The sequence below is a fragment of the Aulonocara sp. 'chitande type north' Nkhata Bay genome, linkage group LG1 (genome assembly GCF_057382095.1).
Source record: "Aulonocara sp. 'chitande type north' Nkhata Bay isolate Kocher_YH1m ecotype deep benthic linkage group LG1, A_spYH_male_GT1.1, whole genome shotgun sequence".
NCBI lineage: Eukaryota > Metazoa > Chordata > Actinopteri > Cichliformes > Cichlidae > Aulonocara > Aulonocara sp. 'chitande type north' Nkhata Bay.
The window spans coordinates 26,068,143-26,091,914 of NC_141344.1; the positions used below are offsets into that span (position 1 = coordinate 26,068,143).

General features: G+C 37.4%; 1 protein-coding gene across 3 annotated transcripts in view; it reads right to left on the bottom strand.

Annotated features, from left to right (window-relative positions):
* The window catches only part of LOC147339185 (protein diaphanous homolog 3-like), a 168,195-nt gene that overhangs the window by 132,753 nt on the left and 11,670 nt on the right, over nucleotides 1-23,772 (bottom strand). For 2 of the 3 annotated variants that reach the window (XM_086290379.1, XM_086290370.1), the window contains 10 exons: nucleotides 13,909-13,983; nucleotides 13,733-13,802; nucleotides 12,176-12,312; nucleotides 11,698-11,803; nucleotides 8,155-8,265; nucleotides 7,568-7,686; nucleotides 7,193-7,309; nucleotides 1,521-1,639; nucleotides 1,347-1,411; nucleotides 859-963 (listed from right to left, as the gene is read on the bottom strand). In XM_086290379.1, coding sequence (XP_086146505.1) covers nucleotides 859-963; nucleotides 1,347-1,411; nucleotides 1,521-1,639; nucleotides 7,193-7,309; nucleotides 7,568-7,686; nucleotides 8,155-8,265; nucleotides 11,698-11,803; nucleotides 12,176-12,312; nucleotides 13,733-13,802; nucleotides 13,909-13,983 — 1,024 coding nt within the window. The remainder of the gene's footprint in view (nucleotides 1-858; nucleotides 964-1,346; nucleotides 1,412-1,520; nucleotides 1,640-7,192; nucleotides 7,310-7,567; nucleotides 7,687-8,154; nucleotides 8,266-11,697; nucleotides 11,804-12,175; nucleotides 12,313-13,732; nucleotides 13,803-13,908; nucleotides 13,984-23,772) is intronic. The other variant, XM_086290362.1, reaches the window with a different exon arrangement.

Consider the following 23,772-nt stretch of genomic DNA (forward strand, 5'->3'; position numbering starts at 1 on the left):
GGCCAAATGCTCAGAAAGGGTCCAGATACTGTTAAGATCATACACACAATGATGTTTTTTCAAAAATACAAAAAAACAGAAATGCTATAGCTTTGTAAATTGTATCATATAGAGCAAATGGCTTATTGATCCATGCACCAGTTTTAGATTAAAGACGCCGACTAAAGGTCAGCCCTGGGCTCTTATTCTGCGTCTGCAGGGAAGAACACCTTTGCTGAATTAACAAGCACGAGTGAAAGTCTGTTTGGTGGGAGCGAGACTGATACAGGCATGGTCAAAGACAAAGAGACAAAGTATGTATGCATGCACCTGCACCGGTTAAATGTACCATCACCATTTGAACCAAGGCAGTATTTGAGTATTCATCCTGTGTTTGCTCACTCAAATTGAAAAATTATCATGGAAAAAAAAGGAAGTTCTTTTCCTCTCTCTGAGTGTGTAGTTATCTTGCAGTGCCAGGGTGTAGGAGTAACTCTCTGGAGTGTTGTGGTATGGGAAGGGGGGGCTGAAGGGGTTGTCAGAATAAATTGCTTTTAGAACAATTTCCTCTTATGGGATAGAGATCAGAGAATTAGAAATGGCCAACATGGAGGACTGGTCAGTATTCCTATTAGACTTAGTGTCAGCTAGCCAGTAGAGCAGCCTCTATGTCAAACCAAACGGCAGGCTCCAGTGAATAAAACCCCCACCCCTATGCCGCAACCCTAAATAACAAGAACATCTCACCATTGGAAAGTAAGAAAAGAAAGTTGAATTGCATTTCAATGCAATATTCAAGGGATTTTAATTAGTAATCCAATCCAACATTTTCTTACATCTCACATCCCGTTTCGAATAAAAACAAATGTACAAAAGTACCTGGGACCTGAAGGCCTGTAGCTCTGCTTGGAGTTCAGCTATTTTTTCTTCACACTTGACCAGCTGAGCTTGTGCCTCCTGTCTGCTTAGAAATTCCTCATCAAACTGAAAAAAAGAGCACCAAATATCCAGTTTATTCAACCAAGCACACATAATACTGACTTGGAATATAACTTGAAATTAGCTGATTTCAGCTAATGGTAGAAACAGATACAATTACACTGCTACATTACAATAAAACATTGTTTTAATATATCTCACTTTAAAATGAAGTTTGCGTATTTTAAGGTCAGTCTGGTCATTATTCCACAGCAAGATGTCACGGTTGCTAACTGATGTTTACAAAAACCTATATGGTTGTTATTCCTATGGCCTCATTATATTTAGATTTTTAGAAGAGTTTGTGTTTCATTAGTACCTTATTTTATACAACACATTAGTTTAAATGTCAGCATGCTATATTTTTGCTTCCTTTTGTCATTACTTGCCTTCTGTGCCAGTTCCGAAGCTTGTTGTTCATATTCATCTATTCGAGATTTATCCACGCACACCTCTGAAAAACAAAAAACAACTAGTCAGAAATTATCAGTGCTCTACTGAAAAAAATAAAGTAATTAAAAAAAAAAAAAAAAAAAAAAAGCTATCAAAATTGTGCAACTTGCCTAATAGGTGGCTAAAGTCGACATCGAGGCGCTTGCGGTAACTGAAATCTGGGTCAGTGCCACTACGGTGGAGCACAATTTGAGAAACACATTCCTCAATGATCTTAAAGTACTGTGGCCTGCGAGCGAAGATAAATGAGACAAAAAGTATAGAGAGATAGTTAGAAACATACAACTGTCTTTGAGCCACAGGCACAGGCTTTCAAGCAATTTTAATCTTTTATTTAACCAGGCAAACCATTAAGAACAAAATGCTCTTCACAATGGTGGCCTGATAATGGCAAAGAAACCTTAGTGACAAAATTTACACTCGCTTTTCTCTGCTGTAATAAAATTAACAATTTAAGTCACTCCTGGTAGCTGCATTTAAATGACATCAAATACTATGCATGGCTATCCACTGTGTTTACGCTACGTTACCTGCAGATGACATCAGGTTGCTGCAAGGTATTCGCATACAGTTCTACAAACATTACGCAGGATATCATATTACAGGAAATCGTTTCTGTCTTCAGTCTTTTCCAACTTTCCTTATTGTAAAAATGCCGTTTCATCTTTTATTCATGACATGCTTAATGGTCTGAATAATACAATACAATTTATACCATTTATGACTCAAAGTACAGCAGACAAGTTAAATAAAATTGCCATCTCCCTCTGCAAACTTGTGGTGTCAGATGTTCATGTTGTGTGACTTTGCACCACTCACACAACAATTTGCTGGCAAAGACTTCTTTTGATTATCGCAGATGTTCAAAGCTTTAAGGCTAGCGATGCTATTAGTTGGAAATTGATTACAATTTATTAACACAAAATATAATCTCTATTTAATACTGAAATTTTATGCACTGCATTGCTACACACAAGAAACAGTGAGCAAAGACACTCTGTGCTCAAGGCCTAATGCTTTCCGCTTACTGTTGTACTTTAAATAAGGCCTGGGACTGCAAAAACACCTAATTGTATTTGTTAGTTTTAATCTGTTTAGTGTATGCAGGAAGAACATGGCTAGCAAAAAGATACGGGAAATGTGCCAGAAATCTTTTACAGTTACTGTATTATATCAGAGATAGTTTAATATACTAACAGACAGCTCTAAACTAATTAGCATATTACTGAGTTGTTTTTTCTTGTTGTTTTTCAAGTAATAGGTAAAATTTGAAAACAACTCACAAGAAAAAAAAAAAAAAAAATCACAACATGGTACACTTTACATGCACAAGCATATAATTACTGCAATTAACACTAATTAATGGAAATTATACATTTTTCAACTTTGAGGGGGAAAAAATATGCACACAGATACCTTAATGCAGAGAATAACTACATAATTCCCAGTTTGGCCTCTTTTGATTTTTATTTAATAATTAAACTAATAGTGGTGTATCAGATGTCTCGCACTATATCAAATATTGAAAACCTATGCCAACAGGAAATGGAAGTACTGTAAGGAAAGAGAAAATTTATCACAATTTTATTTATTTAAAGTTCTGCCCCTCACTTTGCTTTTAGGAGGGTGGTAATGTGTTTGCTTACATACATGTGTCCATATATACCACAAATTTGGTATTCACTGAAGCAATATTTAAGCTTTCTGTAGGACAGGGAATCAACTGTGTTGATTGTGGAGACAGTAAATTACTAAAGTGAGGTAGATGCTAATGTTACACAGGTCCCTGTTACAAGACCCTTTGGGTTCCTTCAAACCTAGCGCCTTAATAAAAGCACTGTTTTGATGATAATATCAGCAAACGCTGAGTAATTGCATTTAAACTGTTTCATATGGCTCTGCTGGACACACTGATCACAAAATAACCAGGGCCAAGCCTCAATAAGCAGAAGGAAATAATATAATAACAACAGATGACATGCAACGCTGGGAGGCACAGTGCTATTGTGAGTTAAAGATAAAGTGAATGTTTGATCTGTTCATTATCTTACAATGATCCCGCTGAGAGTCCTAATCCCTTCCACACCAAATCATTAACTAATACTTTGATACTTACAAACAGTGATTAATCAGGGATATTGGTTTCCACCTCTTCCTAAAACAATGCAGAGACTGCATCTCATAATACCATGCATATGATTCGAAACATTAGCTACACAATGGAATCACTGAATCAAAAACATTAACAAAAAGAATTCCAATAACTAAAACCAGTGCAGTTCATCAGAGGGACCACATTCAGACAATGCCTAATCTGCCACTAAGGACAATCAACAATGCAAGACAAATTTCTTAAGCAAACCCAGTACACATATTTAACAGAAATACTATAAGCTAATGGAGCCTTAATCACTAAACTACAGGGAGAAATATGTTCATTCCATTAAGCTACTATTTTTAAACAGTCCTCACAATACTGATGTTAAATTATAAGATGAATTAGAGTGAATTCATGTTCTAGATAAAAACAAAATCAAAGGATAATGTATTATTTTTTTATGGTCAATTTTTAGTACTTTTTCCTGATGAATAATTTAAAACATAAGTCAATTATTATAACTGCTAGTTGTTATTAGAGATGGACCGATACGTATCGTTCCGATACTGACCTAAATTACTGGATCGGATATCGGAGAGAAATAAAAAATGTAATCCGATCCGAAGTATCACAAAATCACCTCACAAAACGCGCTGATTGGCGTAACCCAGCTCTGCGCATCGGAGCAGTATGTGTCACGTGATAGAGCGGCTGTTGTCTGCGAGACCTGTCTGCGAGACCTGTCGGCGGTCTGGTGGAGCCTTTGGAGCCTCGCTATGCTTCCAAACAGTGTCATTTCATCTCAGAGAAAACTATCCCAGAGGAGTAAAGCAAGTGTGTAAGTGCATGTCTGAATGTTTGCATAGTATTTCCACGTTAAGCTTAACAACTGATATATGGAGCCTCAGCTGGACTGGTTGTCGGAGTTCCATATTGATGTGAAAAGGAAGAGACTTGTTCCATACTTCAGGTAGAATAAAAAAAAAACCAAAAACAAACAAAAACAAAAATACAAAGCTGGAGTTATTCTGTCTTTGCTACAAAGCTGACTCTTCTCTCATTCTCTCCCCTCCCTCCCCCTTTGCTACTTCAATCATGAAACTGATCAATGACCAGCTGATCGTTTTTTCTGCCGCAAGTCCCGTCTTTCTTGTTTGTTTATCGCCCACTTTGCGCCAGAAAGAGACGACCAGCAGATAAACAACAGCAGCACGTTTAAGCTTGATAAGCTGTTGTTAGAATTGATTTAATATTAATTTTTAGTTTCAGCTGATGTTTGCTGGAGCCACGACTGTAAAAGCTGCTGGTCATGATATCCGTTTGGATATGTGGTAAGAGGGAAACATGAAAATGAATCCAGGAGATGTCCTTACTGAATCATCAGAGCTGAATAATGATGGAGAAACAGGATTACATTTTAAGTGACATGAATGAGTTGAAGAGAAGTTATGAACTGTTTCTGAGAGACAAATAACACCAGGATCCTTTTTTTTTTACGTAGCTGACGGCTGGTAATTGTGCAGGGGCAGGTCTAGCAAAGTTTTGCCAGGGGGCCAGGTAGGACATTAGCAGGGAAAAGGGGGGCACAAAAAATACTTTTCTTTGATATTTCATTTAAAATGACTAACTTGTTGATTGCGTCGATTAAGCATCACGAGGCGGGGGTGGTTCCCTTTTTTTTTTTTTTTTTGTGGGAGTTGGCAATCCTATTAGTTAGGTTGTTTAATATTTCTGCTAGGTACACTTTAAAATACCAGAATAGGGAGGATGGTGTAGGTTTAAGTTTGTTAGATTGATCAGTGTAGCTGAACTATAAAATATTTTGGGTGCAGTGTATTTTTTGCATACAGGTATAACAGAATAGCTTTACTGTTTTGTTTTTTAAAAATTGAGCATGAATTATACAAATTGCAGCAAGATATTTATAAAAAAAACAGTTTTATTGATTAAAAAAAACACACTATATCGGATTCATATCGGTATCGGCAGATATCCAAATTTATGATATCAGTATCGGTATCGGACATAAAAAAGTGGTATCGTGCTATCTCTAGTTGTTATGTGTAATGTTCTGCCTTTATATTAAATTAGAGAATAGAAGCTGAAGTTGCATATCTCAGACTACCACTAGAAGGACCCCACGCACCACCAGTGGTACGCATACCACAGTTTGAGAATGACTGTTCTTGATAAGATAGCTGATCTCACGGTATAGCTGACATCAATTGGATATCTTTTCTTATTGTAATCACTGAAAATTTAAGTAAACAGAGCCTGTCCTGGATGTATCATGGCTGAACAGTTTAAATTAAACTCAAATTAAACTCTAGAGTTTAACCCCTTCAAAAACAAATAAAAACAAAATAAGAAATCAGAGCTAGCATTTTTAAATCATCTAAATCTCATAGGTTTGGGGTTTTTTGTTTTTTTTTTATAATGCAAATACAGTATGTCCCATATTATTATTATTTGTCTGAAAAAATCCTTTAAAAAAAAACAACAACAACAACAACACAAAAAAAGTTGGGCCTGGGAAAGTTGCCTAGTTTAAAAACCCATGCTAACATACCTGGCTAAACATTTCCCAGCTCATTAGATTCAGTGGGGATAAAAACATCCTACAGAAACGCAGCTTTTCAAAAGCAGGGATGGGCAAGAGTTCAACACTCAGTGAAAGACTGTGCGGGCAGCTAGTTAAACAACAGAACAGTACTTCTCAAACTATCAATTGAAAGACATTGGGGGCCTCATTCTCTCAGTTCCAGTTTGTGATGCACTGTCTATGTACAACTCTAAATGTTATATATAGTGATTTACAAATCATTGATTTTAGGTTTTCTCCTCTCTTCTTACCATTTTTTTAAGATGGCTTCAAAAATTGTGTACTCTAGACAGTTACATCCCTGCAACAGGGAGCAACAGTGTATGTTTTTAAATGTATGAAATATTTGTGAATGGTTAATGATGTTTAGCAAAGTGAGGGCAGTCACAGAAGCACCAGTGCTTAAATAAAAAAAATGTATATATTAAAAATAATAATAATCAGACAGAGCTAGAGAAGAGCACCAAAAAGGTGTTGTTTTTTGGCAGGTGATGCATTTTGTATTCTTCAGACTAAAGCTCCATCTTTTGATCAAGCCAAGTCACACCCAACAGCAAGAGAACCAACATAAAATAAGCCTTTGAAAAGCACCATTAATAGGAGATGAGAAATGCTCTGTAGCAATGGCTTCTGTAGAAGGCTTAGAGATGAAAGAGAAAGCATTCTCTTTGTTAACCAATGTCATTGAGAGGGTTTAAGGCGGCAAGAGCTAGACCTCCACAAAGCATAAGCTCTTCAACAGTGTACATCATTAACAATGTTCAAAACTGCTTAGACCCTGAGATGTGTGTGCATTTAGGTAAAATGTGACATGAAAATGCAGTCAGAATACAGTCTAGAGACTGTAAATTACATTACTATACTCTGCTATTTTTAAGAAAACGAATAAGGCAAACCAATAAACCTGATTAGTGAACAAATACATATGAATAAAAACTACTAAAGGAAAATTATAAGTATACAAGTAAACATGTAGTCTAAATAAGGAAACATTTAGCTGATTCATTTAACTGACAAGTAAAGCATTACTCGATTCATTAAACTGTGTGTGTGTGTGTGCGTGTGTTTGTGTTGATTTTTACCTGATCAAGTGGTCATTTCGTATAAGCACGAGGTGCTGCAGTATAGAGAGGAAATATGGCTCTGCACTGCTGTCCTTTACCATGCTCTGCACAATACTGAATATATCACCTGCATCAGTGCAGCGAGTCAAGGATTTGTATTTCAATGTCAACAGTGCAATTTCACGTAAAAAAGAAGGTAATGACACAAAAGTAAATGTAAGAAAAATGTGTTTTGACTCTAATTTACACTTTTGTTTGCATAATGTCAGAAATAATTTACCTTAACTGGATCCCATGAATGTCTCATAAGAAAATTAGGCACAATTACAAGACACAAACACTGAATCATAAATCCAAATTGCATGTACCTTTTTATAATAAAGACAAGGATATTCAAGCTCACTCTTAATGTCTTCCAGTCTGTGAGAGAACTCCATCATGTCCTCTTCTTTGTGCTCCTCAAATACCTTGAGCTGAATGTCAAGGGCCTCATTCCTGATGACTAGCAGTTGCTACATAAGGATCAAGGTGCAAAAAGAAGGTGCATAAAGAATTATGCAAAATTAAATAGTGAGGAAAGCTCAAGATCCTTTATTAAACTCAAGTAAAGACGAGGAGCTCATCCTAACTGTGATTATTTACAGGTGTGGGCACCAGCGTTTTACTTTCATTTATTATTTTCTCATTTTGCTGGCAACAACAACACTGCTTACAAAAGTTAAACATGTTAGCTAGATGGTATAAAAGCCAGAAGGAAGATTATTAGCCGAGACACTAGAAACTTTATTGGTTTCTGGCTGTCGCACAGACAGAGGACGTGCAAACTCTCCTCTGTGTTTCATAAATTATTTGCTGGAGTAAAACGACGATATTTCACTGAAGTGGACAACTCATTTTAATATTAATGCAAGGTGAGTCTGAGTTTATATTGTGTTCGTCTGTGTGTGTGCGTTTGTGTGTGGTGGTTATGTTTTGCTTACCGGCAATATCTCTTTCAGGCCACAGCGCATAAATTCATTTCTAATGTGCAGCCTGAAGTCCAGCTCATCAGGGGATGTTACTAGTGCATTGATGAGCTGCATGCATGCCACCTGCAACATGGGGGTACACAGAACAAAGAGAGTGTGAGAGAAGGGAAGAGAGCAGAATGAGAGAAAGAACCAAAGAAAGAGATGATGGACTTTTTTCCAGAAGATGATGAAAAGCGTGCTGGCATGCATTCTAAATGAGCCATGTCCCTTGGAAGCAAAGGACCATAACTAATGCATGTCTATTTTCTCCAGTCACCAACTGGGGGTGGGGGCTGATTTTAATATTAATGTAACAACTGCACCCCCATATACACACATACACACACAACTAACCAACTGTCAATTTAAGGGCAAACTTGCTGTTTTGAAAGCAGTTTTTCACTCCCCTCTGAGTTTGGTTTATTACGCAGGGACAGTTACATTGTGTGACTCTTCAACTACCCAGGCAAAGATAAACAGAAAAATCAATTATTGACCAGTAAGGCAATCCATTCATGTGTGAAAAGACAATATGGCAATGCTAGATATTCAGGTGATGTTTAATTTGATGGCACACTCTCATCTTTGGTACTCCAGTTTACTAATACCTGTCACCAAAGAGCCTCTTTAATATTGTAACGCTACTGATGTTACAAAGTATCACAGCACCTTTGTATTGCCTGCCAATAAGTCACCAACGCCATCACAGGTCCCCACCCACACTCAGTGCCAGATTTGGCTTTGTGGATTTTAGTAAAGTTCAAGCTGAAGGGTCATCTTTTGACATAGCACAAGCTGCATATGGTACTTACAGAATGCTATTTCCAAGGAGCATAACAAATACAGCAGGAGCTCCGGAAAAAGTGTATCACTGCACAAAGCGATGAAGGGCCTAGTGGTTAAAATTAAATCATGTAGTTTTTACTCTAAATGGGAAGTCATGGAACTCTTATCACACCTTCAGCTTTATATTTGAGATAACAAATAAGACAAATATGAAGACATTGAGATAGGAGTATTAAGAGACAATACTGGTATCCTCAATTTTAGTATTTATGGTTTAAAAAACGTTCCCTAGGCTGACACTATGAATAAAAGTACCGAAATAGAACAGAAAGCCTGTAGCCACACATTTCAATGCTTAGGATAAAAGTGTCTATGCTTTAATAATGCATGGGGTTAAAGGGGATTTGTGCGGTCTATTAGACAGTCGAGGTAATAACAAAGCATCAATAAAACACAACAAAGTACAAAGGGCAATGTTTGTTTGGCCACAGATGAGTTCTGTGTATATAATATCCTTGTGTAAAGTAAATTCTACCTTCTAGTGCACTGGAAAAAAATCCTGGTTGTTATTTTTCCCCACTTCCTTTCTATAAATACCTCATTTTAAATTCCAGTGTCTCCCCTTCCCTCACCAACTATTGATTTTTTTTTCTTTCGGTGAGAACTGGTCAAAGATAATTATACAGTAAACTGAATGTGAATGCTATTTGGTACCTATCACAAGGTACTACAAACAAAAACCAAATTCTTATTCCAATAATATGGAAAAGATGATTTAAGCTTCATTATGTGTGCCTCAATTATTGCTCATGTTATGGGGAGCTCTGTTTAACAGTCACACTATATAAATGTTTTAAAGGGACAAGAAGTTTCCATAATTTATATGATTACATTTTAACATGCAAACCTGCACTGTTTGAAACAGTATATATGCAATGTTTAAGTGTGCTTGGAGAGTAAAGATCCAAACAATTTTATCTAAATGGAGAATGTGTAGAGGGAATACACACAAGAATAAAATGGCCCGTTTTTTATGTTCGTCTTTTTGTTTAAGGCAGAACATGAAAAGGGACTTGTATATTGATTAAATGAGCATGTTCTTCTACTGCTTGCTTTTATGTTTCTTGTTAACTTGTTAACTGGTATAGGGACTGTTCCTTACTTAGTCTGCCCAGCTGTCTGTGGATTTTAAGCTGATATTTATTCAAAACAAATGGTGCAGATGAATTTGTGGGTCGAATTTTAATTTCTGACATGTCTGGTCTGAAAGCGATCATTAAAAAGTGACATCTGTACTTAACTGAAGCATCTGGCACCAGTGTTGGTCAAGTTACTTGAAAAAAAAGTAATCAGTAACTAATTACTGATTACTTCCCCCAAAAAGTAATCCCGTTACTTTACTGATTACTTATTTTCAAAAGTAATTACTTAGTTACTTTTTAAAAACACGATTTACAACCTGAAGAGGTGATAAAGCGATAGATCTTTCAGCCCAATTCTACTTTTTCTACATAATCCATCATACAAAATGTAATCAAATGGAAAAGTCTCTTTTTTTTAACTTGTTTTATCAGTTTTAATCTTTTAACTTTATGCATCAAGCAAAAATTTAATTATATGCACCATTCTCTGACTTGAATAAATTAGTTTAACATTTAAACCTATTTTCTACACATTCCAGCACATAAAATAAAATATTTTTTGTGTTTACACTCACTCTTTCAAATAGATGCAAGTAAAACACAGCAGAAAATAAATAAAGTCAAAGACTCAGCGGTCCTGTTGCTCTATTTTCACCTGTAAAGCAGGACTGCGGTAGGCGGAGGGTTACCCTGGTGCAGGTGTGCCGCGGTCAGTTGAAGAATCCGCGAGTTTCTCTGTGAGTTTCCCATTACGTCGTAGCTACTCGGAAGTTTAGGGGGGGGGGTTTCGCTGTAAAAAGAAGTTTTCTTCCCACACACGATGGACGCTAATGTTTTTGTCACTTTTTATGGAATCAAACTCAAAGTAAGGTCAGTGCTCCCACGCTTTAAACGCTGCACGCTCATACTCTCTCCCACAATCGATATGTGATCCATTGTTGATCTGCACACAGCTGTTGTCACTAACGGCGCACTCGCTTACGTCACTGTCGCGAGACATTCTCGCAAAAAGATCACGGTTTTAGTAACGCAGTAACGCAGCGTTCCTACGGGAAAGTAACGGTAATCTAATTACCGTTTTTGCAATAGTAATCCCTTACTTTACTCGTTACTTGAAAAAAGTAATCAGATTACAGTAACACGTTACTGCCCATCTCTGTCTGGCACTGACGAGTTCATGAAAAACAGAATGAACAGACCTTTTTTTTTTTAAATTCTCACCCACATGAATATAGCAGCCATATTTTCCCCATAACAATTAATCAATTCTAAATAACATTAAAATACAAGCATTTTGCATATACTAAAAGATGAGAAATGTCTAGCTGCCTTTTTAGGCGTCACTGCGACTTGATCTGTGATTTGCAATTGGTTGACTGAAAATTAGTTGCAAATAAAAAAATATGACAAAACAACAAAACAGGAATTTTATCAAACCTCACAGTGAATGTTTAAGTAACTGAGGGACCTTTGACTGGCTGTGATCTGTTGACATTGTCACGTTTTCACAGTTACTGTGTATGTAATATCAGTAAAATCTGCGGAAAACAAGGTGTCAGATGGTGGAAAAGTATTTTGCACTTACTTGTAATTGAACTGAGCGATCGCGTAGTCCTTGCACAATGGGACTGAACCTCTCAATGCCTCGCCATTCCCCAGCTGTGGTGATGGCTTCAAGGACCTTCTCCAAACTAAATGAGAACATAAAATGCATGACTGAACAGTTTGAGAGAGAAAAAAATGAAGCAATGCATTCATTTTTAGGGATTTAACCATACGCTCTTTCCTATATTGTATCCAAGGTTCCTTGGAGTGCGCGAGTGACTGAATTATAAGGTAAATTACAGTGCAGTCTTTCTCTTACTGCTCTGTTAAGTTTCGGCCTTTTTATGACATTTTAGCACCATTTATTACTGTGTGCCAGTATGATTTAAACTGATAATAAAGACATGATAGTTATCCACTTTACTATTTAAGTACAGCCTAATCTAATGGAAAAACATTGTGCTTTAACATTAGAAAAAGTCAGTCAGATAGAAATGTTGAGAGAATCAATGACATACATGTTCTCTTCTCCTACAATGCAGATGGCTGACAACAGCTTTACCACATCGGTCATCATTGCAGACTGGTTGGGATCAATGGCTCTTGCCAGTAAAGCAAGACTTTTCTCCTCCCCCAGAATTCGATCCAAGCCATACTGTAATGGAATCAAAACATTATTACCCAGACATGCTGCAATTTGCCCCATTTTTGTCAACAAAAATACAAATCCACATTAAACAACATAACCAAAGTTAAGCTCATCATATATTTTCGTGTACTTCAAATGTATCTAAATGATCAAATATTTGACTGAATAATGTGTCCTTTTTTTTCCTTTATAAAAAAAAAACAAACCCCAGAAAACTATGTCCTACATGTCAAAATTGATATCTAATTGCATCCACAAACACACATAAACTTAAAGTGACTTTGTAACACAATCTCTCCAATAAATCTACAATTTACCGGGGAGAAAGGTTTTCTTATTATATTTATTTTGTCAAAGGGCAATTTCACAGTGTGGTAACTTTTAGCATTACATTATTATGCCACTGGTGACAGAAGACAGAAAAATCAGACAAAGGCAGAAGAAGAAAAGGCTGTAGCGACAGCTGGCAGAGAACACCTGTCTTCTTGGCATTGTGGTTACCCCACATCCCAAGACACCTCTTTAGCCGCAGAAAGGTCTGGGCTAACACAGAGGCCTATGGGTTTTTGTTGGCGCCTGGCACTTATTGAGAAGCAGGATTATATCAGACCTTGCAGCACATTTTACACTGCATATCTTTCTCCATAGGGTTTTAGCTCTACATGGAAAGTTGCTGGGAGGGTTCTTATCCTCTCTGCAGCTACTGATAAACTATTAAGAAAAACAGCTGAAGCATTATGAATTATTAGTACTTGAGAAGTAAACATTTTAAATAGCTTTGGCCTGGGACATACAGGGTGGGCCATTTATATGGATACACCGTAATAAAATGGGAATGGTTGGTGATATTACAGTCCTGTTTGTGGCATATTAGTATTTATGAGGGTGCAAACTCCTCAAGATGGGTGGTGACCATGGTGGCCATTTAGAAGTCGGCCATCTTGGATACAACTTTTGTTTTTTCAATAGGAAGAGGGCCATGTGACACATCAAACTTATTGGTAATGTCACAAGAAAAACAATGGTGTGCTTGGTTTCAACGTAACTTTATTCTTTAGGGGTAGAGCTGAGGTAAAAATTGAGGTAAAGATCTAAGATGGGTGTGGCTGACTCATGAGTGCAGAGCAAAGAGCTCCAAAAGTAGCAAAGTTAGACAGCCAATGACCTCTTCCAATTTTACACCCCTGTCAGTCTTTTGTATTTTTAAGCATTTTTAAGTTCATATAAACTATTTTTGTGATATGAACATTACAGCTTAAAAGGCCATGTTTCAAAAACTATAGTGTCAGTGTAGAATCATAATATATGAATTAGATTAATTTAAAGAAACCTGATCTACAAAAACAGACTTTTTATACCCAGCAAATATCCATCAAACAAAATAAGTGAAATAATAAAATGAAATAAAATAAGCTATTGTCAATACCTTGTTGTTCATGAAGGCTTTGAGACACTGGATAACTTTATGTTGGTTCTTTTTGTCAATTTTCTCTTGGCTATTGAAACAAGACAGCAATAGGTTATTGTTTGCTATTAAACACTTAAAAGAATTAAATAATTATTGAGACCGGAAAGAGTTTGAACATGAATGCATAAACTTACTGTTTCTTGAATAGCAACCTCTCCAAAATGTCTAGCAGCAGTCCAAGACCTTCATGCCCAAAGTTTTGCACCCAGCTGAAATAACAAACATGAAATCGATATCACAATAGTCCCAGACTGACAACTGACAACAATTTCATTCTCATCCACCAGGCAGAAAAACAGAACTCGGTACTTTGTGTTGAAGAGAAAGGCAGTAGAGGTAAACAAGATACTGTAAAAAATAATTAAATAAAAAGGTTGCACATGCATACACTGTTATCCTCTGCTGTGTCTGAAATACATGAACACAGTAAAAGCTATAAACACAAAATTAAGGGAAAGCCTGGCCCATTGAAACCCACAGAGTGGATCCAGTGACTTTTATACATTCGGCTAGAAGTGAGTAAAGGCAGACAGTGTGATTGATTGTCCCACCATTGTCCAACGTTCATGTGTGAAAATGTTTTCTACCCAAACAGGAGATTTAGGACTGACATGTCACACAGTGCTTTCTCCAATCATGAGAAAAAACACCAAATGAGAGAAAATCTTCTTCTCTCTCTTCAGCAGATTTTCAGAATCAATACCACAGCAGACTTTAGCATCTCCGATGGAGGAAAACTTTACTGAGAAACTTTTTTCCATGCCCCCTTCCCCACTTTTCTTCATTTCCATGTCAGCCTTCTGTATAAGAGTGCATGTATCTTATTAGGCACATATATGATTAGCAATTAAATAAATCTGGTCTGCACCGGAAATACTAATCAGTTAATCATTAAATTCATTCAATTTCATTAATGCGCAATACCCAAATGCCTTGGTCTTATGTAGACTGTGGCAGAAGAGTATAACATAACTCTACTGGAACAATAATGTGGATCTGACCCTATAAAGACAAAAGGCAGATGGTAACACTGCTAACACAAATGCACATGACACAAGAACGTGACTGTAAAACCAGCAAAGACAATGAAGAAACTGTTCATTATTTTAGGTTCTATATTGATTGCTGTCTAAGCGCTTTCTTCCTTTAACACCCGTATTGGATTTATTTTCTCCAATTTAGCCGACTATCAAATTAATGCAAAGAAAACTTCACGGAATAAAAACATTTTCTTGCTGCTCTTTATGTGAAAGCTGATTTTAGACACATCTTATGGAGAACGTACCTTTGATCCAATAGAATGCTGCCTGTGATTACAGAGTAATATTGAAAGCTTAGGACCAACGTATAATATAGATTTATTTTCCTTCTAAAGGGCAAATTCTTTCCAACCACTGAACTCAAGGAGCTATTCTTTAAAAAAAAGTGTGATGAAGAGTGACTCTACAAAGAGATTCACATGAATGAACATATTCTACCTTTATTCTACAACAGAGCTGTTTGGAATCAGATATCAGTAATAGTTTTGTTTCATATAAATAAGACAGAACAGTGTTATTAAGAAGTATTATGTTGCTTAATGTGGTGTTTACCTGGTTAACAGCATGAGAGAGAGGTGGATGTAACACTGGGGGTACCAGGAGGTGAGAAAGTGAAGGTAGATGAGTTTAAATACCTGAGGTCAACCATCCAAAGCAAAGAGATAAAGGAGAAGTGAAGAGTCAGGGCTGTCTTTGTGACAGAAGGAAGGCAGCAAGAGTAAAAGGGAAGGTTTACAAGATGGTAGTGGCCTGCTATGACGTATGGCTTGGAGACGGTGGCCATAACAAAAAGGGAGGAGGCCAAAGTGGAGGTGACAGAGCTGACCAGTGACCAGGATTGATATGATTAGAAATGAGTACATGAGAGAGGCAAGGCTGAGCTGGTTTGGGCATGTGCAAAGTAGGGATAGTTGATAGATTGTACAAAGGATGCTAAATGAGGAGCTGCCAGGCAGGATGAAAGATGAAGACCACAGAAAAGCTTCATGCATGTAGTTAAGGAGGACATGCAGAGGACTGGTGTGACAGAGGAGGACGCTAAGGAGAGGGTGAGATTAAGGCAGATAATCCACTGTTGAGTACCCTAAAGGGTGCGGCTGAAAGAAGATGAAGAATTGTAAAGAGGCTGAATACTGGCCCAGGCTTTTGGTCTCCCCAGATCCAAACACCTTCTGTAGTCTCCTTCTCCACACTCGGGTTACCAGTACTTGCAAACCAAGGTACTCCAGCTTTAAGAATGAATACCATTGAACCAGAGGCATGAGCTAAATTGTAGACTGCCCCTCCCTCTTGTCTGAACCTGAATTCCATCTCTGAACATTAGCATTCACAGTTGTTGCTCTAATCACCACACTCTGTGCCTTCCAGCATCATATGTACATAAATTCTCAAGGTGGCAGGATAAAACGGGAAGCTGTTATCTAAATGCTTTATCTTGAAAAGAAGCAGGTTGTGTGTATGATTACATTTTTCTTCCATCTACTATTGTGTCTCTGAAGAACACTGATAAATGGCATTTTGTAATAAATAACCAATTTTAATGTTAATCCAAACAGATGGGAGATTAGTTATTGTTTTTCATTTGTTTGTTTTGATTTATTCAATGTAATCTACACCTGTCACAAAAATATGACAGGTAAACCCCATTCCAGTTTCTACATTAATAACTGAGCTTATAACAAACACCTTAGCTAAATCTATTAACAGGAAGCCCATCTGTTTGGGCGGTTTTGGGTTGTTGTTTTTTTTTTTTACAATTCCTCAAAATATGGAGGCACAAATGCATCAAAAGAAGCAGAATCCTCTTCTAATTGTTTGCACAATACTATGGCTACATCACAATGAATAGCCTGACAGGAGAAAGAAAAGGGGTGGGGGGGGGGGGGGGGGGGGGAGACCAGCTGTCTGATTCCCAGCATGACTTCTGCAGTGTTTTAAAAAAGGTAAACAAAAACAAAATAATAGGGGCTTTTAATTCCCAACTTCATGCCATATACAGACATTTTCTGCATACATCTCCACTTGTATATATTATATATAGAGTGAGTGCACTAAAACATAGCCTTGTACCATCATTTACTACTATGAGAGCGTGTCAGGGTTAGATGGAAAGAGGCTGACAAAAACAGTGATGGCTTTACAGATGTAGATTTAAAAAAAAAAAAGACTGCTGCCAAGGTAGATCAGAAAAAATGCTCTCAAGTTTCAGAGAGGAAAAAAAGACTTATATTCTACATTGGTCCCTACCCAGTCAGTACTGTAGGATTTTGGTTATAGAGGTCTTAATAAGAGCTTTATTGAAATTCATAGCCCAGTGGCAACTGTATGCAAGTTTTTCATCATCAACAGTTCAGGCAGAGAGCAAAGAAGAACAATCAGATGATCTCAAGCAGGAATTACAGAGGAAACCAGGATACCTGCACTGTGAGGCTTTCCTGAAACAAATATGAAAGACACTTGTGGAGACATAAGTGAAAAATGGATACTGGTGGTAAGTCAGCTTTCAAAGGCTGTTTGATGTTTTTAGCTTTTAGACATTCTGAAGATCTCAGAGGCCTGAAAAAGAAAATGGAATAGCTTTCCAAAACGCCTGAAGAAGTCTTATTAAGAGCAAGAACAACCGGGCCGATGCAAAAGTTTATGTATGAGCATGACTGTGTGTCCTAACTGAAGGTCAGGGAAAGTTTGGATACAGCAAATAAAGCTGGACAGACTGCATTTTTTATTAAACATGTCTGTTAAATCATGCATTCACAGATCAAAACTCGTAGTCTTTAAAGTCACATTAAAGGCATGTTAACAGGCGCTCAGTGTTTTGGGTTTTGTTGTTTTATTTTTCAGAGACTGACCCAATCTGTTGTCAGTTTACTCATGGACAAGTTCAGACTTCGCTAACAAGGTCTGGATTTCCTCTTGCTGGTTCAGTTACCATTGTTGCCATCCTCAGTATTATTCAGCAGGTAGCTCACGGAACAATAAAGGTTCGCATCTCGTGGTTACTCCACCATCTCTGACTTTAACTGGCAAAAGTGTTTCTTTTCTGTTCTGGAGATCAGCTACGAGCTACAGGACCACTCAAAAAAAAAAAAAAAGAAAAAAAAGGAACGAGCATTTCTTACATCATTTTGTGAATACACTGGCTCCCATGACCTCTTTTCCAACACCACAATCACTTTGCCAGAAATTCAGTCCAATGATATAGAGAGAGAGATAGAGAGAGAGAGAGATAGAGAGATAGAGAGAGAGAGAGATAGAGAGATAGATAGATATATCATATATTTCTATGTATATGTGTGTGAGTGCACGCATGTTATGTCACAGACAGATTCTTGTTTTGTACTCCACATGCTGTCTGCCTAGACTCTAAAATGATTAAAGTATTTTATATTCTGTTCTGTCTGCTCATCTAGCATTCTCTGGCAGCACTTGGGTTTCATTGGTTCCTAACATCTGGCACCCTCCCACATCCCAAATGAGAAAACTTCAATCACACTCTCTGCCTGAATGTGTTTGGAGAAGTGCTGTGCAAAAATTATCTAAAAAAAGAAAGGAGAAACTTTTTTTTTCTTAGTGAAGACACATACCTGGTAACATTTTATGTTATTAGTAATTCATAATGACACACATGGGGCATAGTTATCTACATCTAAGATATAATGCCACAATATTTCGATACTGTGAAAATACTCATTTGTGTTCCAAAAACACAAATATGTATTGTGGGGATGGGAAGAATACGTTTTCCCTAAGTACAAGGCATGTAGAGCCCAAGTGTTTCAAACATTTTTGGTGGATTTCCAAAGCTCTGGGGTCCGTTCTTCGTACCTCGCTAAGTAAGTTAGCTGGATTTGATTGTTGACGATTTCGCCTGATCTTGGATCGTTCAGTTCTCCGAAGCTCATCCGGGACTTGCTGTCATAGCAACATATCCGTAAGCGTAAACCTGCTCGGGAGCAGGTTTACTTTATGTAAACAAGATTAGCTCGCGGCCACGCAGGTATGTCCGCTTCATTTATACAAAAGCAACAGCGATATTTTACCACTGTTTTTCCATAAATAAATATTATCAATGTAACTAGAGATAATGCAGCACCTGATCCTTTTATTGATTTCACACAGATACATACAGGTCATTTCCTAAAAAAAGGGAAATGTACTATTAATCATTCTATTACATGTATTTGATTATTCCAGATGTAATTCATATTTTAGAGTAGTAATAGTAAATTACTTCGTGTAATCAAGATGAGAGACCACGGCTATAAAAGCGAAGGGGGATTTGGGAAGTCTGTCGCAGCCATATCCTGTCCGTATACGTGAGCAACCCATTGCGGAAGGTGCAAGATTGATAAGGAGAGTTTTCAGAATTCAGCGTATATTGCGGGACAGACAGGATCCTTTAGCTCAGCGCGACAGTGTGCTCATAGAGAGATATCAATATTCCCGTGAGGGTATTATTTACTTAACCAACTTGTTGACGAGGGGGTGCAGGACCACCACCTGTCTTTTTTTGCTCTGCCCTTTTCTTGGTTGCTGTTATAAACAAACAGATTATTTCAGGGTCTGTTTTCAAGAGACTAAAAGCAATATAAGTGATAAATATTACCATTCTGTAGAATATTCTTATATTTCACTTTTACTTGTTCCCATGTTCTAGTGGGTCCTGTCGTGGCTCTAATGTGAAAGAGGATATAATGTAATATAATATAATAAATTTACCCTACCGCCTACTGGTGTTGGCCAGAGGGGCCGATGGCGTGATATGGCAGCCTGGCTTCTGTCAGTCTGCCCCAGGGCAGCTGTGGCTACAACCGTAGCTTGCCTCCACCAGTGTGTGAATGTGAGAGTGAATGAATAGTGGCATTGTAAAGCGCTATATCAATCCAATCCATTATTATTATTATTATTATTATTATTATTATTATTATTATTATTATTATTATTATTATTATTATTATTAAATTACTTACGAGTTTAATTTGTCAGCAACTTTCTGCCAGCCCTCTCTCCTTGCTTTTGCAGCCTTTGCAGTGTTCCCTTGCATTTTAATTAAACTCTGAAACTCCTGAAATCCCTCAATCAAGGGTTCTTCCTCTGCTGCCGAAAAATACCGAGCGCGCTCCTTCGACATTTTCGCTGACCAAAGGGTTGCCGATCAATGTTTCTACTATCGATGCGTAGCCCCTGTTAAGCCACCCAGTTAGCTCACATTACTTCATCCAGCTATACTAATCGTCAACAACAGGTGTGTTCGAAGAACCGGAATAGCGAGCTCAAAGTTAGCGCGATTATTTGATCTTGGATGTAGTAAGCGAGGTACGAAGAACGGACCCCTGGTTTGCATCTCCCTTGTCAACAGATACCTGCACTCCAATGTGCCAAATCCAATTCAGCCGGTATGTATTGTGCTAAATGTAACACATCCCATATAACAACCGGAAGACGGCTCCCTACATATTTCACCTACAGGAGCTGTCCAGCCATGGAAACCCACACCATGAAGCTCTCACTGCAGTGTTTGTGCTTATGTTAATGTCAGAAAAGGTCCGGATCTCTGCAATCACCGAGTGATGGTGACTTTTTATACCCCTCAGCACTTAGCGACCCACTATGTACCTTTATGTGGTCTGCCATTTCGTGATGGAGCTTCTGTTGTTCTCAAATACTTCCACTGCAATAATGGAATCTTATTACAGTCTCACACTAATTCAGTCAGCTCTTTAGAATGAACCATTCTTTCACAAATGTTTGTAAAGGCAGACTGCACGGCTAGTTGCTTGATTTTATCACCTGTGGCAACAGGACTGAAAACACCCGAATTTAAAAAGGCATAGGGTCCGGTACTTTTGTCCATGTAGTGTATGTAGGTTCGCATACATTGGTGCCAAAATACAGCTATGTTTCTGACTTTTAAAAAAAAGAGCTACATCATTTGCTTTGATTTTTTTTTTTAAATATACAATCACGAGCAATAAAAATGAGCTCCACGTGTTTATCTGAATAATAATGATAATTATATTATTACAAAATTATAATTTTGAATTTTATGGAAGATTTAATTGCAGAGGTGAACTCTAAAACCTCTGAAAAAGCTGGGACCTACTGATCAGTTCGCTCTATTTTTTCTTGAGTAGCAGCTCTCCAAGTGTGATTTTTCCATTTTCTATTTGATATTTACACGTAGCACTGAGGATTTATTAACGCTCACTGATTACAGCCTTACTGTAATCACAGCACACCATTATCAGATGCAAAAGAAGCACAGCAATATTTAACTGAGGGGTATCATTTCCAGAAAGACACGAAAAAGGGAATAAGGGAAAAAGCATTGAAAAAAGAAAACAAATTAATCATCCCTCTCTATGGGAAACAAAAACAGTCATAAATCAAAGAGAAAAATGAGGCACCTTATCTGGCTAACTTCACAGCTAAGGTAGCTTGACTTCTAACGCAGTCTCAGGAGAATGGCTACAAGGTTCCCAGGCAGTGCAGCACAGTGTTGCACTCTGCTTAGGCGGTTATGAACCAGATATAAAAAATTAACTTTAAAATGTCCTGTTCATAGCACGTTAACTGACTACAGGAGGGCTCTCTAGGGACAGAAGGCGGAGGCTAAAATTGCAGCAATGTGGAACATCTGCAATACAAAAAGGGGTCATTTCACAGAGTGGGCAATGAATGACATTGTTCTCACTGACTACTAAGAATACAGTACTCCTAAAACATAGATCATAAATAAATGTAACATAGATTATAAATGAGGATGAGCTAAACATTGAATTACCAGTCCCTAAAATACAGTCTGTTTTAAAACCACTGCAAACTACAACCTCAATAAAAACCATTAAGCTGCTGCATATGGAAGTACAATTAACTAATGACACAGGTAAGGCATTCTTACCTTTAGGTGTCTCCACTGCAAACCATCTGCCCACATCTCATTCTATCCCTAGTATCCTCCTCTGTCATATCAACCATCTGCATGTCCTCCTTCACTACATCCAACACTCTCTGTGGCCCTGGCAGCTCCATCTTCAACATCCTTTATCCAATATATCCACGATTGTTTCTCTGTACGTGTGCAAACCATCTCAGCCTTGCTTTTCTTACTTTGCATAACTATTTTTATGTGTATAATCAGTTTGCATATTTTGACATGCTGTTCATGGGTAGTTGTATATGACAGGAAGAGCATTCAAGGTTTCTTTTCACATTGTTGCTAAACTTTACTATATAGCTAAACTGAAAAAAAAAAAACTGAGCACTTAAACCTGAAGGTCAGTTTTAATAAAAAATGAAAAACCAATTTCCACTTGTTTGTCAGATCCATTTATCAAATCCATTTAATACAATTGCATTTTGTAGCTTTGCTGGTCCTGTGGTCTAGCACTGTGGCCTTCCTTTTTTAAAAAAAAAAAAAAAAAAAAAAAAAGGAGGGGGGGGGGGGGCTGCGGTGGATACAGTAAAGGAGTCGAGAATCACACTGTGAGACTGTAAAAGTGCCAAATTAGTACCAAATTAACTCAGCTTGCATGCTCTAGCACAGCGAGAATGATCAGGAAGCATAAAAGTCTTATAACCTATACTAGTAAGATAACCCTTATATTATGAAAATGTGTAAGCTGTTTGCTTCAGTGCAGAGGGGGAAGGAAAGAAAACCCACTGATCAACATCCAAACCAATGTTTTCAGCTTAGGTAGAGTTCTGATGAAACCAGACGGTGTTATTTTACAAAAGACTGACAGTCTGTCATCATGAGTGGTGACTTCATTCAGTATCTGTGCTGACCATTCAAACCACAAAGCAGTGTCCGATCGTTGGAATCAAAGTTTTAACATCATTACAGAGTACATAAAGTACCTATCAGTGCAGTCTAACACAGTTTTGAAGTGAGGTTTAGTCATAGAGCCACATTAGCATTGTGACTGGCACATAAGTTACACCATAGCTACATTACCCACACACTTTTCTTTCCAAGCTCCTTAGACTACGATGACCTGGATGACTGAGAACCTTCACAGACATACCCACATTTATTATAGTCACCTAGATCAATATTGATACAAAATTTACAGTTTAATCACTCTTCTTTAACAAAACAAAAACTGCTAAAAGGCAGTATTGATTGCTAGGCTGTAAGACTCATTTCTGCCATCAGATTAACCTTACAAATAGAGAAAACTATGCTCAAAGTTAACATGAAACTAAAAAAAATATTATTACCAATATAAGATGTAAATATGAACACAAACTGAACACTGAATGATGCTGATGCTACTGCTTCAGTTCAAAATATGGTGCATGGTCTAGAGGACAAGATTAAGAAAGACTGCTAAAAATGTCATTGTCACAGAAAATGCCTGTGAAAGAGAAATGAGAGTGAAAGAGCCCTCTCATTGCAACAGTAACTAAATAAACTGAAGTAATTAAGCACCTTCTGGCAGCAACCTTCCAACAAATGTTTTTGCATTTAATACACATTTATTTTCCCAAAACATATATAAATAGAGTTCATCTTAGTATTTATCTGATTACTATAAATATGGAATGAGAATACTCAAAAATATGAGAAGACAGACACTGGTTAAATAACCTGATCAAACCTAATGTGTGGCACCTAAACCTTCAAGAAATCTTGTTTTTTTTTTTGTTTACTTTTTCCACAAACAGTTTAGGTAGCTGAGGGCAGTAATACTTATAATGCAAGCAGGCAACTTTCTACAAGATGCTGGCGTGCAACCAGACAGGAGTGACACATGACAGGTCAGTATTGAGCTGGTCTTAGTTGTTTGTTTGCTTTTAGCGCTTCAAAGATGCAATAAAGCATCAACCATCACAACATGTCAGTGTGTTAGCAACAATACTGACTGGACATTTTATAACTGACACCTGCCATTATGACAGCAAAACACTTAAACTTGCACGCCAAAAAAAAAAAAAAAAAAAAAAAAACAACAC